Source organism: Mesoplodon densirostris, chromosome 8, assembly GCF_025265405.1.
Source record: "Mesoplodon densirostris isolate mMesDen1 chromosome 8, mMesDen1 primary haplotype, whole genome shotgun sequence".
Classification (NCBI taxonomy): domain Eukaryota; kingdom Metazoa; phylum Chordata; class Mammalia; order Artiodactyla; family Ziphiidae; genus Mesoplodon; species Mesoplodon densirostris.
In genome coordinates, this window is record NC_082668.1 from 104430137 (window position 1) to 104455557 (window position 25421).

Below are 25421 nucleotides of genomic sequence, written 5' to 3' on the forward strand. Positions count from 1 at the left end.
CCATTTGGATCCAGTTTTCATTTGAGCCTCTCCTCCTGCTCCACTCTGCCTCACGCCTGGCTGGAGGCTGGGGAGCCTTCAGGCCTTTGGCTGGCAGTGAGCTGGGGCACTTGAGGTCCTGGGACTGCCCTGCTGGCTGACTTGACTTTGGGGGGACAGTGCCACCTCCTGAGGCTGTGCTCTCCTGAGCCGGCCAGCTCCGGAGGTCCCCTGGGCTGCTTCCGAGCTGCTCTCCATGTGGGCCGGGGCCTCCCCAAATCTGCCTGCAGGGCCCCGGGGCCCTGCTGCATGGCGAGCTTTCCCACTGCTCTACATGTCCGCCAGCGGCGTGTAGTGGAGCCACCAGGGCTGCAGGGCCTCCCCAACAATGGACAGCTCTCCCCGCACCTCCTGCCACCGCTAGTGTTTCTGAAAGAGCCAGGATATGAGGAATGTGACTCAAAGGGAATAAAAGACACGGGCCCTGACTTCTAGGAACTCTAAAACGGAGCCACCCTGTCCTTTGCAGCGTTGCTGGGTGTGAGAACAGCGCTTGGTGCACAGCTACGAGCTGCTGTGCTGTCCGCCACCGTCTTGGCTACGCTTGTCCATTTGGGGAGTTAGGATGAGCATCGTGGGGACCAGAGCGGTGGTCTCTGTGGCTGCAGGAGCCGGGGCGGTCAAGGTGGTCCTGGAGGATGTGGGACTTGAGCTGGCCTGTGGGTACTTGGGTGGGAGGCCCACGTGACAGTGCGAGGTGCTGGAGGCTGGAAGTGTGGGTAGTGGCCCCCCATCAGGCACTGGGATTCTCAGAGGACTAAGGCAGGGATGATGTGGCCCATGGCCTGGAGGGCACCACAGATCTGACCCATTCCAGGAGTGGCTCGAGGCATGCATGCTTAGAGACATTTCTTTTATTTCCTATTCTCCCTTTAATTTTTTTGATAATATTTGTTATTAGTATTCTGTGGACTCCCTTTAATTTTTTTTTTTTTTTTTTTTTTTGCGGTACGCGGGCCTCTCACTTCTGTGGCCTCTCCCGTTGGGGAGCACAGGCTCAGTGGCCATGGCTCACGGGCCCAGCCGCTCCGCAGCATGTGGGATCCTCCCGGACCAGGGCACGAACCCGTGTCCCCTGCATCGGCAGGCGGACCCCCAACCACTGCGCCACCAGGGAAGCCCTCCCTTTAATTTTTAAATGAGATTTTAAAAAGTGAGGCGAGGCGCTCTTGCTTACTCTAGCAAGTTCCAGCAACCTGAAGGTCATGTAGTCAGGGGCACGGTGGCCCTTCTTCCCTCCAGATCCCACCCCCAAATTCACCGCGGCTCGGCCCGGCACAGCGGGGGGTAGGCCCTGACTCGGGCTGATGCTGGTGCCTGAAGCTGGATGGGACAGCTTGGGGGGCTCAAGGTGGATGGGGCAGCTTGGGTGTGCTCTGTGGCAGTCTGGCGGTTCCAGCCAGTTGGCCTGCGAACGTGAGGCTGCTGGAGGGGAGTTTTCTCCTGGGCGGGGCCTCCACGTTCGTTCCTAGGCTGTGACTCAGAGCCTGAATCCAAGTCACCCCCCCTGAGTCACTGTTTCCTGCAGCGCCCTCCGGAATGTGCTAGCCGAGCCCTTTCTGGGGCCGGGGTCTGTGACTCACCCCTACCCTCGGCTCAGCCCTCGCCAAGCTCCTTTCTTGGGCTCTGTGATGGGGTCTTAGCGCCCCCGCCTGGTGGGTGTGGGCAGGCCTGGAGGGCTCCCGGCCGGCGCCCGGCCCCCAGGCCTCGGGAGTGGGTGCAGGCCCCCTGCCCAGCAGCCCGGCTCCCTCCTCCCCTGCCTCTCGTGGATGTGCCCGATCTGCTGCCTCTGGCCTCAGTCTGGTGGGGAAGGGCCACACAGGAGAGAGGGGTCGGGAGAGGGTAGGAAAGACTCTCCCAGGGCGGCCAAGTCCGGCTGGTGGTTGAGGCCAGACCTGGGAGAGGAGGGAAGGCACAGTCAGAGGGGCCGGCGCGAGAGCCGGGCGGCACGCGGACTCCTCGCCTGAGAGAGGCTCCGCTGGAAGTGAGCAGGGTCCCGCCTGGCCGGGTCTGGGGCCTCTGCCCCTCCTGTGCCCCAGCGCCCGTTGTCCCTTGTCTCACGCCTTCTTGTGGTTCTCCTCCCCCACCTCCTTCTTGGCGCACCTGGGCCAGATGCTGGGGGCCGGGGCGGGTTCTCCCTTTGGCCGTGGCTGCTCTGCCCGGAATACCCCCGACGGGCCTGGCTGCAGGGGCCCGAGGTGCTGCATGGGGAGGTCTGCCCGGGCGTCCACATCCACGTCAACCTCCATCTTGCCCGAGCCCTGGTCCCATGCACTGGGGCGTGGGGGCGTGGCCTAGCCTGGGTGGGCCGGGCCGGAGGCCTGGCAGAGGGGAATGACCCGTCCCGCCCCCCAGGCCGAGGAGGAGCTCATCAAAGCCCAGAAGGTGTTTGAGGAGATGAATGTGGATCTGCAGGAGGAGCTGCCGTCCCTGTGGAACAGGTGAGGGGCGGGGGGTGGCGGGCCGAGCCTCGGCCGCCCTCCCCTCCTGAGGCGGCATGGCCATTCTGCATGCCCTGCTCCGCGCCCTCCCAGGGCTGGGTCCGGTGAGGATGGAGGCGAAGCAGCCCGTGCGGCTCTCCTGGGCTGCGCACCCTGACCTGCAGTTCACCTGGCCCTTCTTCCCTCCCCCCTGCAGCCGTGTGGGTTTCTATGTCAACACATTTCAGAGCATCGCAGGCCTGGAGGAGAACTTCCACAAGGAGATGAGTAAGGTAGTGCCCCTGGGCTGTGCTCCACCTGCCAAGGGCCAGGGTCAGAGGCATGGGTGGGCCGAGCTTCCTCTTCCCTGCTGCGGTTGGACACATGCTGGTGACCACAGGGGGACCCTCTGGGCCCCTGAGAAACAGTGTCAGGGCCCAGTCCTCAAGGAACAGAGTGTCAGGGCCCAGTGGGAGCTGCTGGGTGCTCTGGGGAGGCTGCGAGTGGGCCCCAGGGGTCCAGCCCCGGCCCCCTCCCTGCTCCCAGTTCTATTCTCCTTGCCTGGGTGGAGCCCACCACCCTCAAACTGGAAACGTGCTCTCAGGCAGCCTTGGCCCAGGGAGCTCAGTGTCAGAAAATAGCAGCAGTTTTCCAATTTGTAGGCAGATAATAAATTACTAAAAATTTCCCAATTAAAAAAATGTTTTTTCATGTTTCTTAAGACATTGAAACAAGTCTGCTCTATCTACAGAATCTGGCGCAAAAAGGGGTCTGATTAGCTTAAATTCCTATGTTGTGCTGTCATCATTTTGATTAAACTGTCAGTTAAGCTGCAAAGCTGAGTTGGAGGAACCCGGCATTGGCAGCTCCCTCCCTCCCTGTGCCGTGGGTGGACCTGAGTTTGTCTCCTGGGCCCAGAGGAATGAAGTGATTGTGGGGCATTCCAGGCCTAGGGCAGGAGGAGGGCTTTTGCCAGCTTGGGGCCTGTCCTGAGTGACCACCTTCAGTATGGTTTCCTGCCTGGTAGGCCTTCCCTTTCCTTCCTACTTTTTCTTCTTCCCTTCAAAGATTTGAGACAACTTGTAAAAAAATTTTAAAAAACAGAGAGAGGTGTTTTGGGAAGAAAACATTTATGTAAAGTGGGAGGAAAATTCAGCTCTGGGCTTCCTAGTGGCTAAAGCAGAGGGAAGTATACTCAGTAAAGAGAATCATGAGGTGCATGGGGTAAGCCCCTCGTCTTGCCTGGGCTTTCGGTGAAACCTCTGGCAGTTGTAACGTGGCCTGAAAGCATCTTGGCAAGTGGCTTCAGCAATTAGGATCAACAGTTAATTTGCAAAAACAATTGAGAAAAATTAAAAACAGTACAAGCTCTATGGGGCATTTTAGGAAACGCCTGTAAGTAGGAAGAAGAAAAAGGTGGTCCCAGAAACAGTAGCTGTTCGCAGGGCAGCCCACTGCCTCCTCCTTTTTTCCTGTGGGTTCTCTGGGACAGGTGTGCTGGTTCCCTGCCCCCAGTGATGGGAAGAGAAGAGCTTGCTCCTGGTTGGGGCAGGGGCACAGGGGAAGGGCTGGTGGGGAGGAAGAGAATCAGGGATGTTGTTAGGGAGAGGGGGGCTGTTTGGTGGCCCCCACCCAACCGGCTTGCTGTCCCTCCTGCAGCTCAACCAGAACCTCAACGATGTGCTGGTCAGCCTGGAGAAGCAGCACGGGAGCAACACCTTCACGATCAAGGCCCAGCCCAGGTGTGTGATGCCCCCCCTCCCCTGCAGAGGGCTGCTGGGGGCTGAGGGAGGTGTGGCCTGGGGCCGGGCTCTTTGCTGAGGTCCTTTCTGGCTGGGCCTCCCTGTGCTCAGGGGAGCAGGTGAGGGTGCCCCACCTCCTCTACCCCGTGTCCCTTCTGGGAAGGAGCTCTCCCGGGCAGCCTGCAGCTCCCCTGCCTGGGCCTGGCTTCCCTATCTGTGCAGCTTTGCAGGCGGGCCCGGGGGACTAAATGATGCAGCCCAATGGGAAGGGAGCCTCCTCGTAGAGCGGGGGCCTGGTCCCAACCTTATCCGAGGCCCCGGATTGGGGGCGGTGCCCTTGTTCCTGCTCTCTGCCCAGAGGGGAGCTCTGCTTCCTGAGGGGAGAGCTCCAGGGAGGAGGGGAAACACCTGGCCCTCGGCTGTGGCCCGTGGGAAACCACAGCAAGTCTGAGATTTCCCTTCCTTTCCGTCCGTGAGCTGCTGTGCATCGCAGCACAGTGTGGAGCAGTGATGCACCTCGCCCTCCTCGTCTGCAAGGCGGGGTGATTGCATCTGGTTCTTGGGGTAATTAGGGCGTCCCCTAGCAGGAGGAAGGCAGTCAATATTCAGGGAGTGTCACTGTCCCTCTTCTCTCCTGCAAACACAGTATGTGTGAGGGAGGGAGCGGCCCACAGGGGGCCCTGGGGGCAATAAAGGCCAAAACGTGTTTCCCAGGTCACTGCCTGGCCTGGAGGTCATGGTGGCGCATCCAGGATGGGTGAGGAGGGTGGAGGGCGCCGCCCACCCGGGCAGTGCAGGCATCGGGGGCCAGGCCGCCTTGGGAAAGGGCTGGTCTGAGGGGAGAGGAAGGGCCGTGGAGGCTTGTGAGCCTCCTTTGCAGCAAAGTGGGCAGCCAGGTTGCCACCTCTCCCAGGGACCCCTGCTGGCCCGCTGACCCCGGTCCTTCTTGGGCCCCAGAGCTCCTGTGGCTGGACCCCTGGCAGGGCGGGTGGCCAGCGCTGTCCCGGCCTGAGCCGCCTGCTGCTCATCGGGTCCTGCTTCAGGGCAGCGTCCTCTTCTGCTTGTTCTGTGGGCACCACCTCAGGGTGCCTGGCAGGACGCGGAGGCCAGCGGGGGCCCCAGGACTGGACAGCCGGGGCCGTGGGCAGGACTGGGCCCTCTTCCCGGCCTCCGGGAGTTAGGAGGGCTTCTGCTCTTAGCCCTCCTCTGAGCAGAGGGGCTGCCGATGAGGGAAGGGAATAGGCCGGGCCCACATCTGCATTTCCCCGAAATGAAGGCCTCCACGTCCCGCCCGTCCCCACAGAAAGAAAACTAAACTGTTCTCCCGGCTGCGCAGAAAGAAGAACAGGTACCGGCAGTGAGTGCTGTGTGCGGGGGGCCTCGGAGGCCAGCACCCCGGCCCCTGTGCATGCGCCTGGCCCTGCCGAGGGCGCCACTAACCCCTAACTCGCCTTCCTGTGTGTGGTGTGCGTGTTGGGGGGCACAGGGCAGAGGGGTGTCGGTGGGAACGGGGGGCGGGCAGACCGCCTTAGCACGTTCCTCTTGGGCTGCGGCCCGACCAGGAGTGGAGGATGCAGCCAGAAGGGGGACCCGACCAGGAGTGGAGGATGCAACCAGAAGGGGGGCCCGGGAGGCTCAGGGAGAGGGTTGCTGCAGCTCCGCGGTTTGTAGGAATTCTGTGTGTGCGTGCGTGCGTGTGTACATACACTGGATGTATGTGTATTCTTTAAGGAGGCAAAGACATTCCCATAAAACACATTCAGTAAAGGTGAGAAGGAACCAGCGAGTCTCCCACGCATCTGTGCCATTGTCTGGCCCCCCGCCATGCTTGGGCAGGTGATGGGGTCACTAGTTTCTGTCTGTCCTTCTAGACCTGCCCGCCTCATGTGGCTGCTGGACACTGGAAATGTAGCCAGTGTGACTGAGGAGCTGAATTTTTAATTTATTTAATTTGAACAGCCACCTGTAGCTGGTGGCTGGTCTCGGTCAGCACTGTTCTAGAGTTTCTTTAGGCAAGGACAGCATAGATTTCTATTTTGCACCCAGTAGCGGGCCGTGCACACCGTTTGTCCTTGTTGGTACTGAGACTCGACTTGGGGGCCTCACCCTCTCGTCCCCGCTGTGAAGCCCCCCCCCCCCCGTTTATTTACCCTCTCTGCCCGTTGCCTCTGCCGGTTGCCCAGGTTCCCCGGGAGGACCCATGGGAGCAAAGCCTCGGGGCCTGGGGAGCAGGGCTGGCTGTGTGCTGGTGTGAGGGGTGGACGGCAGGCAAGCTGGTCCGGAGGCCCGTGGGCTCAGGCTGAGGAGTGGGGCTGCCCTGAGCGCAGAGGCTGCTGAGTGACGCGCGGGGTGAGACTCACTTTGCCTCTAGGATGCGTGGCTTTCTCCTGCTGTGGGGCTTGGCGCCCCTACACCTGGTGGAGGCCTGAGGGAGGCTGGCCGGCCTCTGGCGGTGGCTCCCGGGTCCTGCCCTTGTACCCCCCGGGGGCCCGCAGACCTCAGCTCCGGGTGTGGTTGTCACTGTGTCCAGGGCAGGCCCTGCTGCGGACACCTGCTTGTTCCCAGTGCTCACGCCTGTGTCGCCTGATTTCCACCTGTCCTCCTGCACACGAATGTGCAGTTTCACACGTGGGTGCACTGGGACACACACTGGTGCACACGTGGGCATCACGTTTTTCCAGTGAGTCTGTACACACACGTGCACCCTCAGTTTCCCAGGATCTACGTGGACACACACACGTGCGCGCACATTTTCACACACGGGTCCCCGGGGCATTGGCACGTGCACACACCCTATCCCACGCACACTCCTTCCTGGACGCCGCGGCCTCCCTGCATCCGGGCCCCTCTCTTGTCTCGCCTCTGCAGTGACAACGCCCCTGCGAAAGGGAACAAGAGCCCCTCTCCTCCGCCTGATGGCTCCCCTGCCGCCACCCCCGAGATAAGAGTCAACCACGAACCAGAGCCGGCTGCTGCGGCCGCCCCCGGGGCTGCCCTCCCCAAATCCCCGTCTCAGGTAGGCACGTGTCTCGGTGGCCCGTCCCCTCCCTTCCGTCCTCTGCCTCCTGCTCTGCCGCTGTTCCCCCCCATCCCTGTCCCCTGTCCCTGCTGGCCCTGGCTCCTCTCCGTGGCCCCCACAGGGGCATCTGTGACCGTCTGTCTCCTCCTTAAGTGTCCCCCCACCGCCCCCTGCTGTAGCGTCCCCTTCTCTCCTCTCCCCTGGCCTTTGGGCTGCTTGACCTTCTTTGCCTTCTCTTCCTCCCGAGACACAGTCTCCAGGGCCCTCAGCCCCCAGAGCATCCAGATCTGCGCAGGTGGCTGCCTGCCCCTCTTCCTTGCCTTCTTCCTTGCGGGGGGCCATGCGGGACCCTGAAAGGGGCATCGAGAGGAGGGGCTCAGTGAGGGGAGAGGGAGGGGGAAGCCCGCTCCCCACCGTCCGTTTTCTCCAGGTTTCTGCAGCATCCCCGGGAGCTGCAAAGGGAGAAAGGAGGGGTGGGTCCACCAGGCAGGACCATCTGAGCCCCGCTAGGCTGTCCCCCGGCCCTTCGGCTCCTGGCCGAAGCTCTGCCGGTTGTGGGCCCGCCCGACAGCTGATTAGGAGAGCGATGCTAAGAGGGTGTTGAGAGCCTGCACTTGACTCGAGCACTTGCTCGGGGCCGGACCCTGCGCCAGCCTTTCTGTATTTTCATTCATCGTCCTCACAACCAGCCTGTAAGGCAGATGCTGTTATCACCCCAGCTCGACAAGCGATGAAACCCAGGCTTGGGCGGGGGGGTGACTTGCTGAGGTCCCCGCGTGGGCAGGTGTATGGCCCTCTGTGGGGCCCTGGCTGGGTGCTGGCCTCGGGGGTGATGGCCAGAGGCTGGGCTGCAGCTCCTCCAGGGGTTGGGGTGGGCAGGGGGCCTGGGCGTGCAGGAGCAGAGGCAGGGGGCTGGACGCCCGGCTCTCTCTCAGCTCCTGTTTCTCTCCTCAGCCTCCCCCGAGGGCGGGGAGAGCCAGACCCTCCGATGGCAGCCCCTGGCGGCCCCGCAGGCCCTTCTTTCCTTCTTTTGTCCTGTTCTCTCCTCTTCTCTCTTCTTTCGCTCCCTCGCTCTCCGCCCTCCCTTCTCTCTGCACAGGGCTTCCGACCGCCTGCTTCGGCCCCTCCCGGGGGCCCCTGTGGTCTCGGTGCCCGTGTCTCGGGGAGCAGTGGCTCTCCTGTTTCGTCCTCCTTGGCGGCTGGGGGGCACCGTGGCCGGGGCTGTGACTAACGTGGCTTTGTCTCTGTCTCCCCGGCCCCCGTGCTCTGCTGTGCGGCCCCCCACCTGCTGCCGACCCCCAGCTCCGGAAAGGCCCACCGGTCCCTCCGCCTCCCAAACACACCCCGTGCACGGAGGTCAAGCAGCAGCAGACCCTCAGCCTGTTTGAGGACACGTTTGTCCCTGAGATCAGCGTGACCACCCCCTCCCAGGTCAGCCGCGGCCGCCGCGGCCCAGCTCTCTCTCCCTTCTCTCGCTCTTTCAGGGTGTGCATGGCCCCCCCCCCCGCTCCCACCCCCAGTTCCTCTGCCTCAGGAGCAGGGGTCGGCTCTGGGCCTCTCTCTCGCACGTCCCTACGTCCCTCCACCCGTCATCCCTCATCTCTGAGCACGTGGCCAGACGTAGGGACACGGGCAAACAGTCCTAGTAGAGACCGTCGGCTGCGCAGTGGCCTCTCCGTTCCATTGATGCTGTGGCCAAAAGGGGCGGGGAGCATGGAGGACCTGGGCCAATCAGGGAAGGCTTCCTGGAGCAGGTGACGTTTGCCTATGAGCAGACACCGTGCGTTAGACAGAGGTGGCAGCGTGCATGCGTGTAGGTCAGGACGGGTGAGGGACAGGCTCAGGAACTGCCGGGAGTTCCGTGCGCGTCAGGAGAATGCTGCTTGGGCGGCGGTGAGGAGGTGACTCGCAGGGTTGAGAACACCTGCAAGGCACTGAGACTTTAGCTCCCAGAGCTTCTGACCCCACCTGGAGCCGGAGTTGTGGCTGGGCTGCCGAGCCCGGGTCCTGCTGTCCATACCCTAGGAGGCACGTAATGCCCATCCCCAGGGGGACGGAGGGAGGGCGGAGCAGGGGAGGTCACTGTGGTGGCAGGGGGGTGGGCCGCACATGGTCGGGTCAGCTCACAGAGGCCGCAGTGCACCGACCACTCCAAGCCTGGCCTCCGGGCCTCACAGCCGGGCCGCCCTGTCCCCGCCGGGCCTCGCCATTCGTGCAGGCTGCCTCGTCCCAGGCTGTGCTGGGCCCACGTTGCAGCGCTGCTGTGGGCTTGTCCTGCCCGGGTGTCTGGGTTCTGCCTTGTGCAGGCTCCTTTGCACAAGCTCAGAGGCCTGCAGAGAGGGGCAGGGCTGGGAGGTGGCACGTCGGGGGAGAGGCAGTTAGGAGCGGAGGACCGCGCTCTCCGCGATGAGGGGCCGTGGGGTGAGTGGGCTTCAAGCCCCCACGGGAGGACTTCGGGTTGGAGCTGGAACTTTCAGTGCAGGGCGGCTGGGGGAGGGCGGGGGTTGCCCTGTCTCGGGGGACCCGGGAGGGAGCCTTTCTGGAGAGCCTGGCTGAGGCTGGCCCCGGGCACTCCCGGGGCCTTGGGGAACCGCGGCCTCAGGGCAGCCTGTGGCTGGGACGCTAGCCACCTGGAGCCTGCCTCCGCCTCGGGGTGCACGCGAGGGCTAGTAGACACTGCGCAGGGAGTGGAGCCAGCCGCTGACCTACTGGGCCTGGTTCGGTTTTCGGTCCCCTCTGGGAGGGGTTGTCCCCACTTCACAGGTGAGGAATTGAGGGCCTCACCTGCAGCCAGGCTGCCCGCTGAGCATGGCCCTCGCCGTGCTCCCTGCATGCCTCCCCTCCATCTTTCCGCCCACTCCCCGGAGCCGGGGCCCCGCCCAGCGGGGTTGGAGAGCCCTCACCGGGGGTGCTTTGCATGGGGCTGGGGTGGGCTGGTCCCCCCAGGATGCTGTGCCGACAGCGCTGCTCTGCTGGGCTGTGGTGAGTAGCCTGCGTGCCTGCCCCCGAGGCCGGTTCTGGGCCTGCATGGTGGGAGGCTGGCCTGCTGGCAGGTGAGCAGAGAGTGCGCGGTCGGCCCTTGGCCTGGTGACCCTGTCCTCTCGGAGTCTCGTGGGGCAGCGGCTGCCTGGTCCTGGCTGGCTTCTTAGAGGGGTGGGTGGTGGGGCCATGAGGGGCAGAGAAATGCTGCCTGCAGCCGGTGAGGGCACCCAGGACCCAGCCTGCGCGGCCTCCCGGACACTCGGTCCCCTAGAGATGGCAGTGACCTTCCTCCCAGGCTCGTTGGACAGGGCTTGACTTGAAGGAGAGTCCGTGGCTGGGGATGAGCGTGGGGTGGGAGTGCGTCCCCTGAGCTTGGGCCTGGGCCCTCTGTGCCTTATCCCCTGAGCTGTAAGCTGGCGGCACCAGCCCTTCTCAGGACTGCGGGTCTTGGGTCTCCCCGCACAGGCCGCAGCTCAGCTGGGAAGGCCCCCCCGGGGGACCCCTGTCCACGCTTCCAGGTCTCGGGTCCTTCTAAATGGAGGACCTCAGGTGCTTCGGGCTGGAGGGCATGTCCCGTCAGTTCTGGGCCCCATCAAGTGGGTGGGGAGGGAAGCTGGCTGGCCCGGGCTTGCGGGGCTGTGGCCCTCCCAGCCCTGCCTGAGGGGAGGACCCTGGGCCGAGCCTGGGCAGGCATAGCCCTCCCTGTACCCGGGGAAGCCCCTTATGTGAGATGGGGCCACAGGTGAGCAAGCCCTCCTCCTAGGAAGGCAGCGTGTCCGCTGGGCACTGGTGCCAGGCGGCTTGTCCTCCAGGGTGGCTCTGGGAAAGACCCTTTTCTTCCATGATCGTCTGGCCCAGCTTACTGAGGGGCTGGCTTCTCACATTGTGGACGGGGCCACTGCGGCCCGTCTCCTGGGGCCATTCCTGCTACATGCACATCCCTGGGCTGCGCTCAGCCCCGCTGAATGGGAAACCTGGGGGGACTGGGGAGGGACATGCAGTGTGAACACGGGTGCTCAGGTGTTGGGGGCCCCCCCCTCTGTTACGACGGGGCTCCTGGGCTCTGTTTGCTGGCTCGGCCCTGAGCTGGCTGGGGGTGGGTGTCACCTCAGGACTGCCTGTCAGTCTGCCGCAGCAAGGGGAGGCCTGTACCTATCCAGGGGCCCTCCGAGCCGGGGGACTGAGTGTGGTCTTGTCCAGCCCGGGCCTTGGCCGGGGCTGCTGCTGGTGGGCTCAGACACTGGGAGGCCTCCTCGGCCTGCAGGATGGGACAGACGCGAGACAGTTGGGGGCTCGGCCTTGGTCTGGCGGGTGGCTGCCTGGCGGCTGGCCAGCAGCGAGCCAGCCCCAGGTGTGTCCTTGTGTGGGTGGAGCCTGCGCCGGGGGTGTGGTGTGGGTCGTGCCCTTGTGCTGGTGGGTGTGTCTGGGAGCGGAGCCTGCTGTGCCGCCCTGGCTGAGTGCTCACAGCCTGTCACTAACTGCCTTCCTTCTCTGCTGCTGTTGCCAAGTTTGAGGCCCCGGGGCCTTTCTCGGAGCAGGCCAGTCTGCTGGACCTGGACTTTGACCCCCTCCCACCTGTGGCAAGCCCTGTGAAGGCGCCCACGCCCTCTGGTCAGGTTGGTGTGAGCCCACCACTGCCCACGGGCCCACCGGCCTCTGGGCACCGGGGCCTGGGTTCATGTCTGCCCACCGGCCATGTGGGCCCATCTAGGCCCAGGCCTTTGGGGGTCCTGGGGTCACCAGGCTCTCCTCCCACTCACTGCCCTTCCCCTGGAGCCCTGGTCCCCAGCTCTTGTCACCTCCCTTGGTCCTGACCATGGGAAAGGGAAGAGGGCAGACACAGGTCAGCAGGAGGACCCTCAGGGCGAGGTCAGCTGAACACTCACCTGGCAACTTACACGGTCCATCTCAGCCCCCTCCTGCCCCTCTCCTGGCGGCAGCCCCGGGTGTGGGCACTCCCTGGCCTGGGGGGTCTCTGTAGCCTGGAAGGTGTCCAGGACTCGGTGCTCTGGGGACCACAGAGCCCGGCTCTGTTCTGCCCTGTGCCTGCTGGGCTCGAGGGCCCTGGGATGGGTGCGGGGTGGGGGTCCCTGGGGACTGCTTGCCTGCCGCCGCCTCTAACCTCCGTGCTAACTCTGTCCTTCTCCCCTCTGCTGTGCTCAGTCAATTCCGTGGGACCTCTGGGAGGTAAGCTGTGTTTGCTCTGTGCCCGCCCCGCCTCGTCCTGCACCTGGCTGGTTCACAGGTGCACACGCACACGCACACCTGGCCGTGCCCACGCGCACAGGGAGCTGCCGCTCCTCCAGCTGTTCTGCTCCCCCCCCGCCCGCCCCCTCCATGGAGACACTGGGCCTTCAGCCAGGCCCTGTGGGAAAATCCTCCTCAGCTTAGCCTCTGAAGAGTCCCCCATGGTGCAGCCCAGTTGTCAGGGCCTGTGAGTGGCGTAGACAGTGACCAACTGGTCCCCGAGGGTGGATGGGGTGTCCCCGTGCTGGGCCAAGGCCTGCTGGGTAGGGGGGCCTTGGGGTGGAGGGTCCTTGCCCCCGAGGAGCTTTCTGTCAGCAGGGGCCCCGCAGGGCAATGGCACCAGGGAGCTGCTGGGACAGAGGAGGGGGGAGAGATGATTCGAGAAACAGGACACACAGAGTGAGGCCAGGCGCCTGCCCGACAGGTGCTGTCATCGCCTGGTGGCTCAGACATCCACGTCCTCAGGGAGGACACGGGACACCCCACAGCTGGTGATGCGGCTCCCGCAGGACCAGGAGGGGCTGGCGAGAAAGTGCCAGCAGCCCAGGCTCTGGGGCTCGCAAGCTCCAGGGTATTTCACTGGAGGAGGCCAGAGAGAGCCTGGTGCAGGCAGGCGGAGCCTCCTCCCAGCCACGTGCTGAGCTGCGTGTGGCACATTCACACCTTCCTGTCCCCTGGGCAGTGGTGGGAGGATGTGTCCCTCTGGGGAGTCCCTGTCTGTGCCCCGTGGGGCTCCGGCCAGGCTGCAGGCGCCCATCTGCTGCCGTGGGCCCACGCTGCGCTGCTCACGACCTTCTTCTCTTGTCTCCCGCCCCCCCGCCCCCCACCCCTCCCACCCTGTTCTCCCTGGTGGCCCATCACTAGCCCACAGAGAGTCCAGCTGGCAGCCTGCCTTCCAGGGAGCCCAGCGCTGCCGAGGGCACCTTTGCCGTGGCCTGGCCCAGCCAGACGGCCGAGCCGGGGCCTGCCCAAGTAAGTGCCCCCGCCAGCCCCTCACCCGCCCCCGGCCTCTGGGGGTGTAGCATGGAGGAAGAGCCTGGAGGAGGGGGCACAGGACGGACAAGGCCACCGTGGGACTGAGGGTGAGGCTAGGGCCCTGAGCCAGGAGGCCCCGGGGCAGGGCTTCTGGCTCAGTTAGGTCAGCCCCTCACCCGCTCGCCGACCCCTGCCCCAGCTTCCCAGCTCAGGCCTCCCACGGTGGGAGGGAGGCATGTCTCGAGCACCTCCAGGTCCATGGTGGGCACTCTCCAGAATTCTCCTTTAACCTTCAGCCTGACCTAGACATTTCCTCCTCCTACAGGTGAGGAGGTGGGGGCTAGGAGGGCTGAGTGATTGCTCCCAGAGCTCAGAAGTGGCTGAGTTTCATTGCGGGCCCAGCGCAGCCTGTCTGCAGCCAGGCAGTGTCCGAGGTGCCCTGCCTGGGCCCTCGCCATGGGAGCCACCTGTGAGGGGCCAGCGGGGTCAGGCGGGTGGGAGGAAGCCAAGGCTTGGCCAGGGCTTGGGCTTAGAGGGCAGGGCCTGTGAGGGAGGCTCAGGGAGACTCAGGCTCAGGCTCAGGCCCAGGGGCCTGCGCTGGGCTTCTCAGCAGCACGTCACTTGGGGTCCGTGTGTCTGCCAGCACCTTCTCCAGCCACTTCCGTGCCCGGAGCCTTTCTTTTGAGGGGCTCCCTGTACCAGGCAGAGGCACTGGCTCTGCGTGGCCCCTCCCCTTGTCCTGGTCTCAGCGCTCCATCCGGTGTCTGACCCCATGCCGGCATTTATGTTGCAGCCAGCAGAGGCCTCGGAGGTGACGTGTGGGACCCACCCTGCGGCTGGAGCCCAGGAGCCCGGGGAGACAGCAAGTGAAGCAGCCTCCGTAAGATGACAGGGACCAAGGCCCTGTCTTTTCTCCCCGCCGCCCGCGGCTCCCTAGCCCCGTGTCTTGCTCTGTGCTGGTCCAGGTCATGGTTCCTGGTAAGGAACCTGGAGGCAGGCTGGTCTGGCATTGGGCACAGACACCCCCTTCTCCGCCCGCGCGGCCCCGCCCTCCGGGACCCACTCCCAGCCCTCGCTAACCTGCGCCCCCTCCCCCCAGAGCTCTCTCCCGGCGGTGGTGGTGGAGACCTTCTCGGCGACTGTGAACGTGACGGTGGAGGCCAGCAGCGGGGCAGGGCGCCTGGACCTGCCCCCGGGGTTCATGTTCAAGGTGAGCCTGGCCTGCTGACCCTCAGCCGCCGGCTGCCTCCACGGGGAGGGGAGGACACTGGGCCCGAGGCTACGTGGGGGGCCCAAAGCCGTCCCTCCCCGACTACTACCCGTCCGCGAGGTGGCGTCCGAGCCCCGCTCCTGCTACTTTCACCTTCTCCCGGCGCCCACGGGGCTGCAGGTGGGACAAAGGCTGCTGAGGAAAGGGGTGTCAGCTCTCCCCACCCTCTGCAGGTGCAGGCCCAGCACGACTACACGGCCACTGACACGGACGAGCTGCAGCTCAAAGCTGGGGACGTGGTGCTGGTGATCCCCTTCCAGAACCCGGAGGAGCAGGTGAGGCCCGGTCTGCAGGGAGGCGGCGCGGCCAGCAGGGGGCAGCAGAGCCACGCCAGCCGACCCGCAGCCTCTCCCCAGGCCTCCCTTCCCTGCGGCCGGCACGGTTCCCTTTCCTGCTCTCACCCCGTCTGCCCCCCTCACTCTCTCACTTCCTGCCTCTTGCTTCCTCCTTCCCGCAGCCTCTGTCTGCCTTTCTCTCGATTCTCTGCATCCTAGTTCCTTCGGGCCCTTCTCCCTTCCAGGCCCCCCCAACCCGGGCCCCCCTCCTCCAGGACCGCATCCCAGGCTGCCCTTCCATGGACCACATCCCCCCACCCGCCGCTCTGCAGCCTCCTGTTGGCCCCAGGTGCCACCCTCCAGGCTGGCCCAGCCCTGTCCACAAGGGCACGCGCTTCCCTGCCCATGTGACGGACCCCCGAGTCCACAGCCCTGTCCCCAGCTGGTCCTCACCCTGATGCCTCTCAGACCCTTCTCCTGCTGTGGCCTCTCCTTGTGAAGGTCCTCAGAGTGGGTTTTGCTGAGCCCTGGGGGGCGCAGAGTGGGGCAGAACTGCCCCCTCCCCTCCCCCCAGGTCTGGACGGGCTGCTTTATTTAGGTCTCTGTGGCCCCTCAGCAGGATCCCCTGTTTGTGGGGTGCTGGTGGTCCAGTGGGGCTGCCCACATGGGTATCCAGGTAGCAGCCACAGTGCAGAGGGGACCTAGTGGGACTCTAGTCCGTTCAGTCACCAACATGTCCCTGTGGTGTAATTGTCAGAGTGGCCGAGGGTGGGAAGAGGGCTGGATTTGGGGTGAGGCCAAACTGGCTGGGGCGTCCTGGGCTGGGGCTTGAGGACACTAGGTACTTACTGAGGCCACCGTGGGCTGGGAGGTTTGAGTAACAAGGATTTCCTGGGCCTGGTGCTGAACCAGCCCATTTTACTAAAGCCCCAGGTCCCTGCCGATCTCCCCGGTGGGCCAGCCCTGGTCTAGGTGGGGTTTTTAGAAGCAGACTCTTGGCCTCCCAGCCCACAGTGAGAGCCATCTGGGATGGGTGGAAGTGGCTCAGGTAGGACACACACAGGGTCTAGGACAAGGCAGGTAATCCTGCAGGTGGGTCCCAGGCATAGCCCCGCTGCAGGGGCAGTAGTGGCAGGGGGTGTGTGGTCACTGCAGGCCCAGGGGTCAGTGCTTGTCACGGCTTGGGTAGATGATCCCTGTGAGGGGTCAGTATTAAAGCAAAGGTCAGGTTCGACTCGGAGGGCTTGGTGGGATGGCCTCAGGTCACTCTAGAAGCTTTCAAGTGGTCAGTGCTCTGAAGAATTTTCTGGCATTGTTTGTGGAAGGCCGGAAGAACAATTGATGTCCTCCTCGGTGATGTGGCCTCTGTGGGCACCAGCTGGTGGGAAGCGCTTTGGTGGGGGATTGAAGGAGTCGTTTAGAGGCGTTTGGACCAGTGCAGCAGTCAGGCTGCCTTCCCGCGGTGAGGAGGACTCACCAAACAATAAAGAGTTAAATGCACCTACTGCAGGGAGGGATGGCTCCTGGGGTGGGGGGCCCGGTTTGGGTCTCAAGAGAAGAGCAGGGAATGCTGCCTGGAGGAGGCACCCTTTAAGGCAGGTGTGATGGTCTAGAGGAAATGAGCGGCCAGAAGGAGGGCTCCCCCAGCCCCATGCAACGCGCTGGCTTCCCCTCAGGATGAAGGCTGGCTCATGGGCGTGAAGGAGAGCGACTGGAATCTTTACAAGGAACTGGAGAAGTGCCGGGGCGTCTTCCCCGAGAATTTCACCGCGAGGGTGCAGTGAGAGCGGAGCGGCTGGTGGTGCTGCGGACGCGTGAACAGCAGCACCTTTTCCCGAAAAATGTGTGTTTTTTTTTTTTCCGTTTTTGTTTTTAAACTTTTGAAAAGCAAAGGGAAATTGAGGGGAGAGACCTAAGCCAGGAGGTGTCTTCCCAAAGATGAGGTGGTTTTCCAAAGAGCCTGGTTTCGGCGAGTCCGGCGGAATCGCCAGCGTTCCTGAAGCTGCTGTATCCCCTAGTTGAGTTCCCGGCCGCCTCCCCGGCCCGCGCCCGCTGGGTGGCGCCGCTGCCGCCGCCTGGGTGCCCGGCCGCGGGGCGGGGCCTGGGGGCCGCCGCGCACCGCGCTTGCCTGAAGCTTGGGCCGGCCGCCCGGGCCGGGGGCCCCCCTTTCCTGGCAGCTGCCGCAGGTGGCGTCCAGCGTCCCCTGAGACCTCGGGCCCAGACACCAGCCTGGCCTGGCCCTGCCCCGCAGACGTCTGTGTGCTGTTTGAAAATAAATCTTAGTGTTCAAAACAAAATGAAACAAACAAAAATGACAAAAGTACTCAAAGTGTGTGTCCGTGTCCCTCCATTTCGGTCTGCTATGCAGTGCAGCCGCGATTATCTGTGCTTTTGTCCTGAGACAGACCCCCCTGCAGGCCCTCTGCCCTGGCCGGCACCCCTGCCCGTGCGTGACCTCCGCGTCCTTTGGGGCTCATCTGGGCCCGGACCCGGCAGGGCCTTTAGCCCTGTCCCGTGATGTTTTCACTGGCTGTTGGTGGGGATGCAGGAGATGGGGGCCCGGTGACTGGAAGAGCAGACAAGGGGCTCGAAGAGCCAGCTCTGTGCCCAGGAGTCTGCTGGGTGCCGCCCTCAGGGACTCTATTTAGTGCGTGTGAGAACTCGGGGGCTGTACCAGGGCAGCACTGCACAGATGAGGCGTCAGGCTCGAGGGATTTGGGGGGTTTGCTGGTGAGCGGTGGGACAGGGGCGGGAGTAGGGGCAGGGGCTGAACCGGAGCAGTTGGCCCCAGGGCGCGGGAAGGCCCGATGGGCCGGCTCCGCCGCGCTCCCCACCTGCCTCTCTGTCTGGCATCAAGGCCCCCACTTCACGCAGCTCGGGTCTCCAGCTCCATCAGTGGACGCGGGCGGCTCTGAGTGGCATGTGGCACATGCCACTCATGTGGCACATGCAGCAGTGGCCTGAGTGCTTCCCGGGGGCCGCTGGAGTTGTGCTCTTGGGCCCAGGGACCAGCCTGGACTTCCAGGTGGCAAGGATTTTTCTCTGCATGAATCTCTTCTGCAGAAGAAGCAGGTGACAGGGATGAACGTTGGAGTCTTCGCTTTATCTTTGGATATAACTCCTGAGCTTTGTTTCAGGTGGCGGGATTGTCACTGCCGTGGCTCTGCCTTGTCCTGTGGCTGACAGTGTCTGCTCTGTCAACCAGAATTTCTGTGAGCAAGGAAATTATGAGAGTGGGGCACAGGAAGTTGATTTCTATTCCCCCTGCTTCGCAAGCTTTAGCATTTCCGCCCTTTTCCTCCTCCCTCCCTCCCTCCCTCCCTCCCTCCCTTCCAGGTTGACAGGTTAATTCTCCCGCCCAAGGCCACTCAGCTCATTGTTGGTGGAGCCAAGCTCGAAGCCCAAACCAGGCGAGCTCCACTGAGCTTCCAAACCTGGGGTGTGTGTGCCCTGTGAGGTATGTGGAGGCCTGCAGCCAGGTGCCAACACGAGAGGCTTCACTTTTATTTCATGGTGAGAAATTTAAAGACATTGTTCAGGAGAAAGTATTTGCGTTAGGTTTCTCACAAGGTGAGATTCAGAGAGGTATCAGCTGGTGGCTGACCCTCAAGGGGGTCCCCTCCCTTGCAGCTGGGCTACTTTGGCAGGAAGAGCCCTGCTTTGTGTCGGGTGGGGCCTGCAGGGAGCTCCGTGTGGGAGTGGGGAGGGAGCCGGCCCTGCAGGGACAGCTCCAGCCCTAGGACCGAGTGTGGGGCTCCCGCCCAAGCGAATAAGTAGCTAGCTCGAGGCCTGAGCTGCGCCGAGTGTCTGGGAGCTGGGACACCTCCAGGTGTGTGTGAGTCCAAGAGAGCTCAGAGCCAGGCAGCTCACACCTTGTCGGCCTCCCCTCCGCATCCTTGAGGCCACAGACGCCCCTGGCCCCTCTCATGGACTCCCCTGGCCTCCCCTCCTTCCGGCCGGCTCCCCAGGAGGCCTTGCACAGTGACTCGGACGTTGTCCAGCCTGCCGGCTGGCCTCCTGTTCCTCCTCCTCGGTTGGATTTGGGGACCAGGCTGGCGTTGCTTCTCTTGGTTCCACTGGCCTGCAGACCCTCGGCTCTGACACTGGGAATTCAAGTGTTCACACCGCTAGCCTCACCACCCCAAACACCAGGCTCTATGCAGGGGCTCTGTGACCGAACATTGGGTTTGTTGGCTCAGCAAACCTCAGCTGGTTGTCTTCAGTGCCTGAGGTGGGTGGGCAGTTGGGCTGCGGCTCAGGCCCTCCGAGATGCTCCCGGCTCCCCTGTCCCCTGAGTGTCAGCTTCATCTCTGGGCTGCGTCCTCAACCGTTTCCGGTTTGATGTCTGCACACCCCACCCAGAGCAGCGGAGGACTTCCTTCCCAGAAGCCCCCCAGCAAAGCTCCTTTGTCTCATTGGCCTGAACTGGGTCAGGTCCCCAGTGCTGAATCAGCCGTGTGGCCAGCGGTGGGACCTCAGGATTGGCCCCAAACTTACAAGGCCTTGAGATGGAGGCGGGGTTGGGCTGGGGGGCCGGGGAGAGAGGACACCTGAACCAAAATTTGGATATAGCTTCCAAGGAGAAGAGGGGTGGGTTCTAGGAACTGGAACCAGTGACTGTGCACACCACGGTGGCTTCCAGAAAGGGCCGAGAGACCCGGGAACGTGCCTGATGGAGACCATAAGTGTATGTATGAGTGTGTGTGTGTGACATTTGGGAGACCCTGGCTTTATTCACCACATCCGATCTCTCTCAAGGTCAGTGTGTGACCGGTGAACAAAACCCACGCAGGGCTGTTCCTCCATGTTCCAGGAGTAATGTTCACCGACCGTCCCCCCTCTCCCGCTGGAGATAGGACCTGTCCCACTACTGGAGACCGTGTAGACTGTGACCTTCCCCAGCCACTTGGAGACGTGTGGCTGGGGATGCGCCTGTGTCGGCATAGATCCAGTCTCCTGACCGTTCGTTCACTGTTCATCCGTTCACTGATTCGTTCCTCGCACCTCCCTCAGGAGATTACAGAGATCATTCAGTGCAGCTCCTACCCCGCTGTGCTCAGTCTGGGGAGAAGCAGACGGAAACAGTTAAGACCACAACAGGTGCTCTCGTGGTGGTGAGTCCAAGGTTCTGGAGACAGAAAGGCACCACCACCTGGGTTCACACGGGGGCGGGTGTCTCCGCTGAGCCTTTAGAGTTAACGGGGGTCCCCAGGAGCTGACGTCTGGGGGGCCCATCTCAGGCAGAGAGAAGCGGGCAGAAGAGTAGGCGAGTCTGGGGGCGAGGTCAGTGGGGTTGGAGGGGCCTGTGAGGGCTCAGGCTCTCGCAGGGGGCCTGGAGCTCAGGAGAGAGGTCTGGGCTGAGGGGCAGTGAGGTGGAGATGGCCCGGGGGAGAAACGAGGGCACCTGGGAGGGGGAGGGCCCTGGGGGTGTGGCCTGAGCACAGCCTCAAGAGGAGGGGGGAAGAAGCGGTTTTGCGGGCACAGAATGCTACGGAGTTGCGAAATGCCTTCCTTTAAGAAGAGTTCCCTGGTCAAGAAAGCCACTGTGGGGCTTCCCTGGTGGCGCAGTGGTTGAGAGTCCGCCTGCCGATGCAGGGGACACGGGTTCGTGCCCCGCTCCGGGAAGATCCCACATGCTGCGGAGCGGCTGGGCCCGTGAGCCATGGCCGCTGAGCCTGCGCGTCCGGAGGCTGTGCTCCGCAACGGGAGAGGCCACGCGTACCGCAAAAAAAAAAAAAAAAAGAAAAGAAAAGAAAAGAAAAGAAAGCCTCTGTGGCCAGTGAGGCCAGAGAGGATGTGAAGTGCAGTCAAGACAGCCTTGCCTGGGCTGCTCTTGGGTCCCCGGGGCTCTGGGGAGAGGCTGCTGTGGGCCTGCCAGAGAACACGGGCAGGCCACTGCCAACGACGTTCCAGGCCCGGCGCTGGTTGTGCGGACAAGCAAATCACTGAGGAAGAGCCTTCTCTGTATAATGAAGAAGGAAAATTAACAATGAGACAGGAAGCCAGCCCCTGATTACAGATGAGGATGCCGACTGCTGATGGGGGAGGGGGGAAGAGACCTTCCTGGCCTCCCAGCCCGCCAAGGTCAATGCGCAGTGGGCAGAGATGGATGCCACGTCTTGGAATCCCAGGGTGGGCAGAGGCTCATCTCACGTCCCCACAGTGCCCTGCCTTGTGTGAACTGCTGGGGTGACCAGGAAGGAGGCCCAGCTCTTCCCCCAAGGAGGCGATAAGCTCGTGGTGGGCCAAGGTTCGCACATAGAGACCATCCCAGCGTGGAGGCAGTGGGATTCGTCCTCTGGAAGCCTGATAGGACGCCCCATCCTTACTTCGGGAGGTCTATGGGGCAGAGTCACAGCATGGGCTGGGAAGTTTGTAGAAGGTCAGCCTTCATTACGAGCTGGCAGCCGTGAATTCAGGGCTTCAGGCCAGCGTCCTCACCCGAGCTCCAGGCGGAGGTAGCTAACTGCCCATCTTCCCCGATGGCCACGGCACCTCTCAGATGGGCTTGTCAAACCCGGGGCCTCCCCCTGACACCACTCCGTGCTCACCCGGTGCTCACCTGCCCCTCCCCCCTAACTGAACTCTGATTTTGTCCAGGGTACCGCTCAACTCCACTGAAATCACTCAGACTTCCTTGCAGCTATGGGTGACCTTTCGACACAATCGTGGCCAACGAGATGAGGGAGGACATCCTCTGCCCCCAGAGTCAAAGCCTTCTTAAGACAAGGGCCCTGGGAATTCCCTGGCAGTCCAGTGGTTAGGACATGGCACTCTCACTGGACTCCATCCCTGGTTGGGAATTAGGATCCTGCAAGCCGTGCTACTTGGCCAACTGGAAAAAAAAAAAAAAAAAAAAAAAAAAAGAGCAGAGCCCTTGCCTCCTTCCTTGCCTGTCACGTTGGTGGGGTTTCTGTTACCAGAAGGTTCCGTGCTCTGGTGTCTGTCACCAGGTCCTCTGACCGGCCTCTTAAAGGGCTCTAAACCCTTTTTCCTCCCCCTCGTCCCCCTCCTCCCAGGTCAGGCCTGTCACCTCTTCCTGCAGGAACGTGACAGTGTCCTGGCCTGTCTGCGGTGTCTCCCTTTAGTCAATGCCTGGAGTGGACCAGGGCTGCCCGGGCAATTTTTCGTGTAATAGGAAGGAGGCAATTTCTATCAGAAACGTTGTCTACAGTTTGAAGTTGGAATGGATTAAACTGAGAGGAAGCAAAAAATTCCTTTAAATGAGGAAAAAGGTCATGTGTTGGAAAAATAATGCCTTTAGATCACGTTTGGTTTGTTTGGTTCTAATCATGGTTCCTTCCCCAGTCACGGCCTGGATGGAAGGAGACAAAGAGGTGAATTGTTTAGAAGAAGGAAGTATTGAATACCTTCCCTCTGCCAATCGGGGAGGACTGAGGTGGGGGTGGGGGTGGGGGGGTGGGGAAGGGTGGAAAGAGAGGGGGAGGAGGAGTCTGGAGGGAAAGGGGCCTGAGAATGGGGAGAAGCCAGGCCCAAGGACCCAGCGGCCAGAACATCCCCGGCAGTGAACCCTTAAGTCTGTAGGACACTGAAGACTAATATTCAATGTGTTTCTAATTCTGTGCTGGGCTGAAAAATCCCACCTTCGATCCTGAACCTTTTATGTGTCAAATCTGCTTTGAGGAAATCAAGGAGCAGGAAGTCCCAAGAGCAGAGTGTGGAGAAAAGCACCATCGCCCCCCAGCCCTCAGCCCCGCAGAGGTCCTAGGAGACGGTGGGGCGGGTCTGAAATGTTCAAAAGATGTAGGAAAGGACAAAGGGCCATTCCACTTGGGAGCAAAGGAAAGGGTGGTTCCCAAAGGGGCAGGGGCCCCGGGCAATAAGGGGGCAGATGTTTGGGTTGCATTCAGGCCCCCCGGAAGCTGGTGATGGGCCGGTTTGCCGCCTGCCTCTGGGCTCCAAGCCTGTGGCCTTGATGGTGGGACATTGCCTTGGGCCTCAGATTGTTTTCTACGAAATAGTGGTGACAACACTTAATTCGCAGGGTTGTTGCATGAACTAAGAAGTATTAAAGAATATTTTTTAAAAGGTAAAATCAGACACATACATATCCTACAAATAAAAAAGCAACACATTTTATGTAATGAATTAATGAGGAACCAGTGACATGCTACAAGGTAGTTTCAATGGGCACTAGATTCACAGAGATTCACGGTCTCGCCTGGACAAAATTCATGTGCCCTGTGACCAGGAATCACATGTATTCTGTCAGTCCTGCGTGAACTAACTCAGTCTCCCCAGAACGGCAACCCCAGGTTGGTTGCAGGCACGCACCTCTTACAATCAGACAACCCTCTCCCTGGGTGACACCCAGAATGCCATGAAGGGACACTCAGTAATTTTTTTTCTGTGCAATAAAGTTCCTCACAATTTTTAGAGCCATAACCTTCACCCCCAATTCCTCTTGGTCACAAAACTACGTTCTCATTAGGTCTGGCCCGATTATTTACTTAGATGCAGTAAGAATGTTCATTAATTTACGGGCCTCCTTAAATTTGCTGTGAGCCATCGAGTAACTGCCAAGGCCCTGGAATTAGCCTCTGTGGGAAGTTTTCATAATGAGTCTCAGCCTGGATTTTTTTTTATTGAAGTATAGTTGATTTCCAATGTTGTGTTAATTTCTGTTGTATAGCAAATTGATTCAGTTATACATACATATACTTGCTTTTTTATATTATTTTCCATTATGGTTTATTACAGGATATTGAATATAGTTCCCTGTGCTATGCAGTAGGACCTTGTTGTTTATCCATTCTGTATATTATAGTCTGCATCTACTAATCCCAAACTCCCAATCCATCCCTCCCCCATGCCCCTCCTCCTTGGCAACCACAAGTCTGTCTCTATGTCTGTGAGCCTGTTTCTGTTTCATTTATGTCATATTTTAGTTTCCACCTATAAATGATATCACATGGTATTTGTCTTTCTCTGTCTGACTTATTTTGCTTAGTATGATAATCTCTAGGTCCATCCATGTTGCTGCAAATGGCATTATTTCATTCTTTCTTATGGCTGAGTAATAATCCATTGTATATATAGACCACATCTTTATCCATTCATCTGTCGATGGTCATTTAGGATGCTTCCATGTCTTGGCTATTGTGAATAGTGCTGCTATGAACAGAGTGGTGCATGTATCTTTTTGAATTACAGTTTTGTCTGGCTATATTGCTGGATCATATTGGAATATGATCCAGGCTGGGTTTTTCAAAGCCTCTATTATTTGCTGGGAAACAGACCCCAAGGAACTGTCGCCACTGGAAGATTGGATATATTTCCTCTTTTCTCAAAGCTTCTTCTATTGGGGAATCCTCCCGAGCTGCAGGAAGCGACCTTCCTCACCACCTGTGAGGCTGGTATGGGCTTTGTGGCGTTGATTCTGTCTATAAAGTGGCTCATCACACCTGATTAAATTAGAATCGCCCCCAAGTATGACATCCCAAATACATGGTCCAATTATATTCCAGGAAAAAGGAGGACAGTTTCTCATTGAACATATGACAATAACTACATTTCCATGAAAAGTTCAGGGAACTAAGCAAGAGTCTCTGAATCCTGGAGTTGAGGGGGTCAGTGATAATTGGATGAAAATGTTTCTTTTCATGCCCAGCTATGAACTGTTTAGCAGCTAAAAACAATGCCTGTTTTCGATCTGAGGTGGTTCTAGTCAGTACATAGGTCATCAGACCTGTACAAGACACTTAGTGTACCATATATGGGTAAAAACTGGAAACAACCTAAATGTCTACCAACAAAAAATGATTAAAGTGTAGTCACACGATGGAATATACAGACAGGAAAAAGAATAAGCAAGAACTATATAGACCAATACAGAGTCATCTCAAAAACAATGTTCACCACCCTCTCCCCAAAAAAGTAAACTGCAAGAGGAGAGTTATGATTCCAATTTCAGGAAGGTTGAAAGCTTGCAAAAAACTATGCCGTATATCGCTAATGGATATCCATATATAACAAAGTGTTTAAAAATGCATGGGAGTAACACATATCAAATTTAGATGAATAAGTACTGCTGAGGAGGGAGGAACGTGGGGAGAGGTTATCCAGGGACTTAAGTCATCTCTGGAAAAAAAAATGTCTCTTTTCAACTTACAAAAGCAAAGTGAATTAAACTGTAGGTTAAGAAGAAAGAGAAAGGCCTTCGTCACAGATCTATATATGAAAAAGGCAAAAGCAACGTCAGGAATTTTCCAAAAAAAAAAAAAAATACCCACAATAAAATGGCCTCATTCAATCCTAAGTAATTAATTCTCGTTCCTTGCACCCTGGGTCAACAGTCTGCTTTCAAGAAGGGTCTCCTCTGAACATAGAGTCCTAGAAATCCTGATCTACAGGTTGGTGTGGTCTGATGGCTGTGCAGGGGAGGTCAGCTCACCAGTCTGTCCCCAGGAGGTGGTTCCATGAGGCGTCAGT

The 25421-nt window shown here is 60.5% G+C and overlaps 1 protein-coding gene across 5 annotated transcripts in view; it reads left to right on the top strand.

Moving 5' to 3' along the window:
* Window positions 1-17284, top strand: part of BIN1 (bridging integrator 1) — a 57089-nt gene extending 39805 nt beyond the window's left edge. The window contains exons 7-18 of one of the 5 annotated variants that reach the window (XM_060105847.1): window positions 2395-2480; window positions 2677-2752; window positions 4119-4201; window positions 7070-7217; window positions 8523-8651; window positions 11711-11818; window positions 12366-12389; window positions 13314-13421; window positions 14218-14304; window positions 14524-14634; window positions 14868-14969; window positions 16646-17284. In XM_060105847.1, coding sequence (XP_059961830.1) covers window positions 2395-2480; window positions 2677-2752; window positions 4119-4201; window positions 7070-7217; window positions 8523-8651; window positions 11711-11818; window positions 12366-12389; window positions 13314-13421; window positions 14218-14304; window positions 14524-14634; window positions 14868-14969; window positions 16646-16753 — 1170 coding nt within the window. In that variant the 3' untranslated portion in view covers window positions 16754-17284. The remainder of the gene's footprint in view (window positions 1-2394; window positions 2481-2676; window positions 2753-4118; window positions 4202-7069; window positions 7218-8522; window positions 8652-11710; window positions 11819-12365; window positions 12390-13313; window positions 13422-14217; window positions 14305-14523; window positions 14635-14867; window positions 14970-16645) is intronic. The other 4 variants (XM_060105842.1, XM_060105843.1, XM_060105844.1 and 1 more) reach the window with 4 other exon arrangements.
* The last annotated feature ends 8137 nt before the right edge of the window (window positions 17285-25421 follow it).